Source organism: Triticum aestivum, chromosome 4A, assembly GCF_018294505.1.
Source record: "Triticum aestivum cultivar Chinese Spring chromosome 4A, IWGSC CS RefSeq v2.1, whole genome shotgun sequence".
Lineage (NCBI taxonomy): Eukaryota > Viridiplantae > Streptophyta > Magnoliopsida > Poales > Poaceae > Triticum > Triticum aestivum.
In genome coordinates this window covers 83,788,744-83,796,924 of record NC_057803.1, presented here as the reverse complement: position 1 = coordinate 83,796,924, position 8,181 = coordinate 83,788,744, and the positions used below count along the sequence as shown (strand labels likewise).

The following is an 8,181-nucleotide window of genomic DNA, read 5'->3' as shown; positions in this document are numbered from 1 at the left end:
AGGTAATAGTTGACGACAAGCATAGCATGCTCAAGCACAATGAGAGTCGCTGACACCAGATGGTAGAGTAGCCAGCTTTTCTTTTCTTTTCTTTTTGTCTCTGGCAACATTTGAAACCAACTCTTGTAATCTATTCCGAAATGCAATGATTTTTGAATGGTCTCGAGGTAAAAAAAACGATCATAATTTATAAAACGGTAAAGTGAGCCCGAGAATAACCACAATGGAAATAACCTTTTATTACATGCTTATTTATGTCCAGACTGCACATCACCCAAAGGCAACCACGAGTGCACAACTCGTTATTAGCATTACACCAAAATAAGGGTGATGCCACTAGAGTTTTGTTGCCAAACCTCCACAAAAAAATTCCTACCCTTCGTGTAATCCACATCTAAAGAAAAATGATGTTGCACCTCCCTTGCTCGAACAAGGGGCTGGAGTTTTATGATTGATCCGTGACAAACAATGATTGTTCTGGCAACAAGGCCACCCACAAGATATTACAGAGACTACAATAGATACAAGAATTTGGACGAGCTCACTCTTCATCCTCACTGATTAGAGCAAACGAGAATGGTGCGAACTTGTAACCATCACCCTCATAGAACTTGTTCTGGAACTCCACCCAATGGAGCCTCAAGGCGTGAAGGAACGCGCTTAGGGTCTCCATAACAAGCAACACACCGACAGTGGCGCAGATGAAGACAACGACACCGATAGCAAGGATAAAAATATTGTTGTACCTACAAAAATGCACAAAGCATGATGAAGATGATCCTATTGATCATTAACTTGGATTTTCCCAAGATTTTGGCTGCTATTCCGATTTACTCTATTATTCCGAAGCCAATGAGAAGTAACATGATGATGATGATGATGATGAGAGAGAGAGAGAGAGATTGCTAACCCCAACGTCAGAAGGAGAACTTTATCATAGAACACAGTGGACAACTCCGAGTGTGCAAGACTGCAAGGAGAAATGTTAGTTGCTCGTTAGTAGCTAATGGAAGTGTGATTAAAGATTGTCCTATGCAAAACTGAGATGATGAAATGGTTTGAATGGTTCTTATTGTCCGGCAGTACCTGAGAGCCCAGAGACGAAGATATGAAGCAGTATTTGAGACTGCACCAAGAACAAACTCAATTGTATGGATCAGCTGGTGAACAAATATTTCACTGAACTCAAACTCCTCATGGTGGTTCGATTCTTCATTATGCTCCCCTAACTCTGCTACAACTGATTCATCTGCACCCTCAAGCATGGCGTACTGATGTCCTTGATGCCTCTGATGAATACCAAACATATAATATCAGCACAGAAGTAAATATGAACTGTAGAAACAGCAACAGAAATTACAGGTTACTATATTAGACATACTCGCTCATGTTCCCATTTCAAGAAAAATGGCTTCGGAATCAGCATCCAGGGAACAGATACCAGAGCAAGTAGAAGCAAAACTTGCTGTATAAGAAAGAGTGTGTGTTAGGAATAATCCACTTTATAGTAAGAACGATCTTTCAAAACTTGATAGTGAGAACACAACAATGACAAATATAGACCTGTAAAGTTTTCTGGCCAGGAAATAACTGGTTCTCTCCCATGTCATCTGTGGGGCTAAGGAACATATATATCATAACATGGTACAGATCTGCTTTTGACCCTGTGCACCACTTAATGATGATAAGCATGGATAGGTAGCCAAACAAGCTGTTCAAGAAGATCAGCTGGGGAACAAACTGGTACCTGTTACAAATGTGAACAGCAATACAATTATTTAGGGACTGCAACACAAGCTACAAAAGGATGGGCTGCCTTTTCAAATTAGGATTTTCAGACGAAGGGGTACACTTACCAGATATTAACCCTGTTCCTGAAGAATTTCGCATTAAAGTAACTCATAAAAATTCCAAGGTTCATTTGTGACACTCCAAGAAGAATTGACATTTTCATCTTCAGTGAGTTGAGAAATGGCAGCTCACTTCGACTACCATGCCACACAGGGTCCACGCCGAACGGGTAAGTATCCCTTACCTTGATTAACCCTTCAGTAGTAGAATCACTAATTACAAAAAAAAGGATTAGCAGAAAGTAATGCATAAAATCTGGCTTTATACAAAGATAAAATTAGGTTTCTTTCATCTTACCTACAAGAAGAATCGCGGCATGCATAGGCTGATTTAGCAAAAAGTTCAAATGGAACGGAGAAAAACTCATTGTATATTAATCCTGTGTAGATTGAGAAAATTGACATCATCATAATTATGTAGCGGCCTCCAAACATCATCTCCATTATGTCTCCAAGTTTCTGTATTTCAATTCAGACATAAAAGTATAAGACACAGCTTACTTCGGGAACTTTCAGAACATAAATATGCTAGACTCTTTGGAATCAGTACCATATGTTCCAAAAGAGGGGCTGTTGGCTTGCAGCAATAGTGTAATACAGACACATATAGGTTTAGCAAAATGTAGAAGACGAGGAGCAAACCTGTGAAGCAAATTTCTTCTCTCGGATTATCAGATAGAGTGTTGCAAGTAATATGCAAATTCCATGACCCCAATCTCCAAACATGACAGCAAATAAGAAAGGAAAAGTGATAATAGTGTATACACCAGGATTCGCTTCTTGATACTTAGCTACCCTGTATCAGAAGAAATACAAAGTTAGCATTTACATATTCATACACTTGACTCGAACCCCAAGTAACACAAACACCCCTTATTCATTTCTCAAACAAGCAATGTTTAACTCAATGGATATGTGTTACTGAGATTCCACAAACCGATAAGCTGCAGAAATTTCCATTACAAGGTAATACACATTTGAAAACAAGTAGCTAACATTCTTTTGATGAATATGCATTGTGATTTTAAAGTGGTAGACATGGACACATGAAAAGAAAATGAAGACGGGAAGTGTTTATGGCTAGAGAGACAACTAGCTTGAGGCATGTTTTCACATATACAACAATAAAAGAAGAGGGAATAGGCGTTTTCTCAAATGCATAAGAATAAATAAGAGACTAATAAAATAGCAAATCAAGCATAGAATAATAAAGAAGATTGAATTCTGAGAACATACCCATATGCGTCAACAATTTCCTGGAAGGCTGAGGTAAATTTGTTTGTTTGGAAATATGTTGGAGGAGACTCTTTTGTGTTAAGAACCTGAAAAATCGAGCCAACTTGGGATTTGCTCTCGAGAGTAGCACGCTGAAGTGCATCCTGAATCTGAAAATATACACTATAAATCATAAATCATGCAGACCACAAACAGAAACCAAAGAATTAGGGTGGACAAATACATAAGAAGGCATCAGGGGTTAAGGAAACAAATTTTATTACCTGATTAGCTGCGAAAACTGGACTCCAGCCCTCACCAACTAAGCATTTCTTCGTCACATCAACGCTCAACATGTTTAGAGTGTGGTAAATTGATTTTTCCTTTTTGGCCTGAAAGATTCAGTGCCAATTAGCAAATAATGATCGAACCGTAAAAATCAGAACTCCACCGCACACCATCTACAGTAACAACCAAAGTACACAGAACTCGAACTCTTGAGTAGAGCTTATCAGATGCCGAGATAAGCAATACAAACTCACCAGATGGTTCCAATGCTCAAACTCTGATGCAATAGTTTTGAGTATACTGTCACGATGAGCTAATCCCATGTCAATTGTTGCCTTTAACTCTGATATCTTTCCAGATACCTGTGTGATTGCAAGTATTTCAGTACATGTTATATCTTTATAGGCTCAAATTAGTAGCAGTGTGACACATAAGAATAACAAGGCAAAGATCTCCTCACGACATCCACATTATGTTCAAAAAACGATGCAACAACATGAAATCATTTTGCAGTAGTCACCAACAACAAAATAAGATTAGAAGGAGCAAAACAACGTACATACTGCATAGTCATTTAATTAGATTTTTTTAATCTAGCATTGGAATGACATCAATGCAGTAGCAGAAGAATAGGAGGTTAAGCAAGCTCATATCACATGCAAAGCACAGTATCTCCTACACACTACCATTCTTAACTACTAACTTCCTCACTAGAAGTGCTATATCGCAAGGTTCACTGATTTAAGCCAAAATACAAATATCTAAAAGAACACAAAAAAATCAATGAAGAATGTCAGAAAATAAATATTGCCAACTGCTGACCTCCTGAACAGTATGTGTTTGTTTAGCAAGGTCTTCAGGAAAAGGGTAACGGTTTGCACGAAAAGCATCACATATCTTCAGAATTTTGGCCTTTGCCCTCTCCCCAGAGTAGAATACGACAAATGTATTTTTGTACACCTGCATAGCCATGTAAAAGGTGTCAGATAAGTGTGTTTTGAATATAATAATGAGTGTAACTTCAGAACTAAAGAAGCACTGGACACTAAATCCATAATACCCATAGGAAATACTGTCAACATGTTAAGTTGTATCACTCAAAGGAGAGGGATACTGACTTTTGCAAGTAACAAAAAAACTACCTTTTCTCCGGATTGCGGATCAGTGACAGGTTCGTCAACAGACTCTTGTCTGAGCAAAATGTTGCCCCTTGTGGTACGGAATAAGATACGTTCAAAAGCCATGGCCTTTTCCTTTGGCACAAGACCACTCAAAGAGCCAAGTTTCACTTGTTTCGATGCGTCTGTTAACATATCCTATAAATTCGACCAACAAAATATCAGTAAGAGAAAATAGAACAGGGCGAGGCAGGATGCTGTTTCTGAAACAATATTTTCACCTGCTCCAACAGAGGACTCTCCAGGGAAGTCTCACCAGATTGATTTGCTTCCATTTGCCTGTGTTGTGCTGCAGCGCTTCTTTGAGCTGAATAGAAAAACTCACCAGCCTGAAAGTTAAAAGGAAATTTAGGAGAAGCACTACCATAGTACCATATATGGCGACAACGGGAAGTTGGGTACAATTTTGCATGTCCGTATTTAAGAGGATGCGTGACAGTATTGGCAACCCTCACCCCACCCCAACACCCACACACATATGGTTTAGCTAACAGTTTATCTCTCAAGCCTCCCATGTGCTACCATTCAAATACTGGTCTTGGGACCTTACTATCTTAACACACAATCAAGAGTGATTAGCTTGAAACATTTATGACACGTCTAACGCCATAAGATAAATCTTGGAAGTAATTCAAGCTGAGGCAACGATAGACATCTCTACTCCTATAGAAGACTCGGTGATGATGGTGTGTGTCATCCATCATTTCTGACCATCTGATGTGTGTCTAAAACATACAAGGTAAGCTGTGGCTTTTTTTGCAGAAAGGCCCCCACCACTCTGCTCCATATTTACAGAAATCCCCTAAAGTCTCTCCAGACCAGGTCCCCCGTCGCCCACTTCATCCAAACAGATAAGAGAAATAAATTTGGGTAAAACATAACATAATTTTAGTGTACATATTACCAAAACTAGGGTGATTTTTATTCAAGTTTGTGAACTTGTATCAGTCTATTTTGGATCCATTGCGACGCACGGGCACTTTGCTACTAGCAAATATGCGTACGACTGATACAACATGCGTACATGCCACAATATATGCACGTGCGTTCAAGAATAATTACTATAATGACAAGGCTAAGTAGCTATACCTTTTGAAGAACAGTATTGTACTCCAGTAGCTCATTGTGGGCCCGTTGTAATTTTTCATCGTTTGCATTTACTTCAGTTAGTTCAGCTTCCAGTTCTCCAAGCTTTACCTGTTCCTCGGGAAGTGTTAAAAAAGATCAACTTTTAAGATTTACGAGTTGCACATGATAAGCAGCATTTCACTGATTAGCATACCTCCATGTCATCAAAATCCAGAGGAGTTTCGGCTGATTGCATAGGAGAAACTAGTATTCCAGCTTTTGACATTTGTTCCTTAAAAAATCGCAGCTTGCGGGCCATTTCAGCACACCTTTTGATCTGCACAAGGAGCAGCCAGAGCAACAGAGACAGTAAAATTAACCACATTAGATGTGGATTTATAGTCTTGTGAGGACATTATATATATGAACACCGACCAAGCGTGGTATGATTAACGCAAACCGATAAACTGCTATGATAAACTTTCAAGAGGATAGTCCAGACCTATCAAAATGTAACTTAAGAAAAATGTGTTTACATAAACGAGCAAAAAGTACCTGGGCAGCATAGGTGCGTTGAAACGGGCTCTTGTCTGCGTTGAGCTGAGGATATTAAAAATAAACGTTAGATTAACAGCAAAGGAATCAGCCAAAAATCAAAAGCTGTACATAGCACATAGAACAGTTCCCAAGCATGAAAATGCACCGCGAGTTCCATTATCTAAGAATCATGTGCACTTGCATATTAATAGCAAGGCAAATAATTCCCTATTAAAGAGCGAGCCCTGCTAAGTGCTAACTACCAATCATGGGTCACGGCAATGCAAACCAACAGATCACAATTCCGATGGATACGTATAGTGATAACGTAGTACTAGCAGTACTAAAAAGCGAATAATTACGCCGCACAGAAGTCTTAGTTCCCAAATTCGCAATGTCATCTGTGACCCCCTGCCAATTCCAAAGGAATCGCGAGCACGGAACCCTAGAGAGGAGGGACCAGCTCAGATCGGCACATCGGGGCGGGCACCAGCCAGATCCTCCACCGAAACAAGTTAGGGAGCTAAAATCGACGGCGGGGGAACACGGGGGACTCACGTCTTTGAACTGGATGAGGCCCAGATCGCCGAGGTGGGAGACGGCGAGGTGCGCGGACTCGGTGGGGATGATGACCTGCAGGAGCTGCATCGCCTCCGACCGCATCAGATCCATCGAGGGGCAGCAGCCCCCTCCGCTGCGCGCCATGGCGTGCAGCCCCGGTACGGGCGATTGCTCCTCCTCCTGCTCCTCTCCGGCGGAGGTGGGCAGGCGAGCAGTACGGCCCCGATCGGCTTCGCGTCGTGCGGAGCAGGGAGGGGGCGAGGGGAGGATGAGACAGGCCGGGTCCTGTCGACCATGTGCTATTATGCGGAGACGTGGCTGGGCGGGGAGGGACCGATACGCGCAGGGCCCAGATGTCAGAGGGCGGCGGAGGCGGTTTTGTGCTGTGATTTTTTTGCTTTTCGGGAAACCAGTTTGCGTTTGTGATTGGAAGAGTTCGTGGCTGTCAGAAGGAGCTGGATGTTTTTTTTGGTGTGAAGGATCTGGATTTCGACGGGGAGGGAGGACTGTGAGGCTGGTAGGTGGGGTCGATCAACGTGTCGTGTCGGTCCAGTCCTGGTCTCCGATCGGTGAGGGACGGTGGCACGTAGAGGCAGCTGGATCGATCGGATCGTAAACTCTTCTCGTTTTGCCCCTTTCCAATGAGAGTCTCTTTCTTTCAAGAGCGGAGAGCGGAGGTCGGTTTTATTTTTCCGGAAGTACTCCCTCGGCCCCTCCATTAACAAATTATTATGGAAATGTTAACGCCCACACATGTGGGCGTTTGCATCTCGCCCACACGCGTGGATCCGCATTCGTACGTGAGCGCACGAATCTTGACATGTTTCTAGTGTCACGTAGGACTGGCCTGGTGTGTGGGCGTTCAGCCGGTCGCCCATACGGCCGTTTCACCACACAAAAGGGGCTGGTGTGTGGGCGTTCAGCAGTTCGCCCACACGCCACTTTGCACGCACACACAAGGGCTAGTGTGTGGGCATTTGGCATCTTGCCCACACGCCCTTCTTCTCTCCCACACCCAAACTGCTAGTTGCCATGTGTTTTTGCACTGCACATGGCAACTGCCCCTAGTGTGTTTTTATAAGCAGGTGGCAACTCTTTTTCTTACCCGAGTTTGCCATGTGTTTTGCAGAGTACACGGCAACTGCCTAGTGTGCACGTAAACAGATGGCAACTCTCTTTTACCGAGTTGCCATATATTTTTGCATGATACATGGCAACTGCTCTAACGTGCATGTACATGACAACTGCCCTGAGGTGCACGTAAGCAAATGTCAACTCTTCCTTTTTACATGGCAACTGCCCTAGCATGCTTGTGAGCACATGGCAACTTCTCAACTGCCTAGTGTTAGTATGTGGCAACTCCTAAAGTTATAAAATCATGACAACTACATTAGATCAGACCATACATGGCAACTGCAGTTGAGCAACCATGGCAACTGTAGTTGTCCGACATGGCAACCGTAGTTCAGCGACATGGCAACTGC

At 42.4% G+C, this 8,181-nt stretch overlaps 1 protein-coding gene across 1 annotated transcript; it reads right to left on the bottom strand.

The window, feature by feature from the left end:
• Positions 1 to 215: 215 nt before the first annotated feature.
• LOC123085291 (V-type proton ATPase subunit a3) lies at positions 216 to 6,998 on the bottom strand. Its single transcript, XM_044506914.1, has 18 exons — positions 6,695 to 6,998; positions 6,155 to 6,199; positions 5,814 to 5,936; positions 5,621 to 5,728; positions 4,753 to 4,860; positions 4,496 to 4,669; positions 4,176 to 4,313; positions 3,608 to 3,715; positions 3,350 to 3,457; positions 3,087 to 3,235; positions 2,493 to 2,646; positions 2,149 to 2,309; positions 1,857 to 2,063; positions 1,564 to 1,747; positions 1,382 to 1,465; positions 1,087 to 1,289; positions 911 to 970; positions 216 to 746 (listed from the first exon to the last, which is right to left on the bottom strand). The coding sequence occupies exons 1-18, from the start codon at positions 6,839 to 6,841 to the stop codon at positions 542 to 544; spliced, it is 2,466 nt and encodes an 821-aa protein (XP_044362849.1). The 5' UTR covers positions 6,842 to 6,998; the 3' UTR covers positions 216 to 541.
• Between the last annotated feature and the right edge of the window lie 1,183 nt (positions 6,999 to 8,181).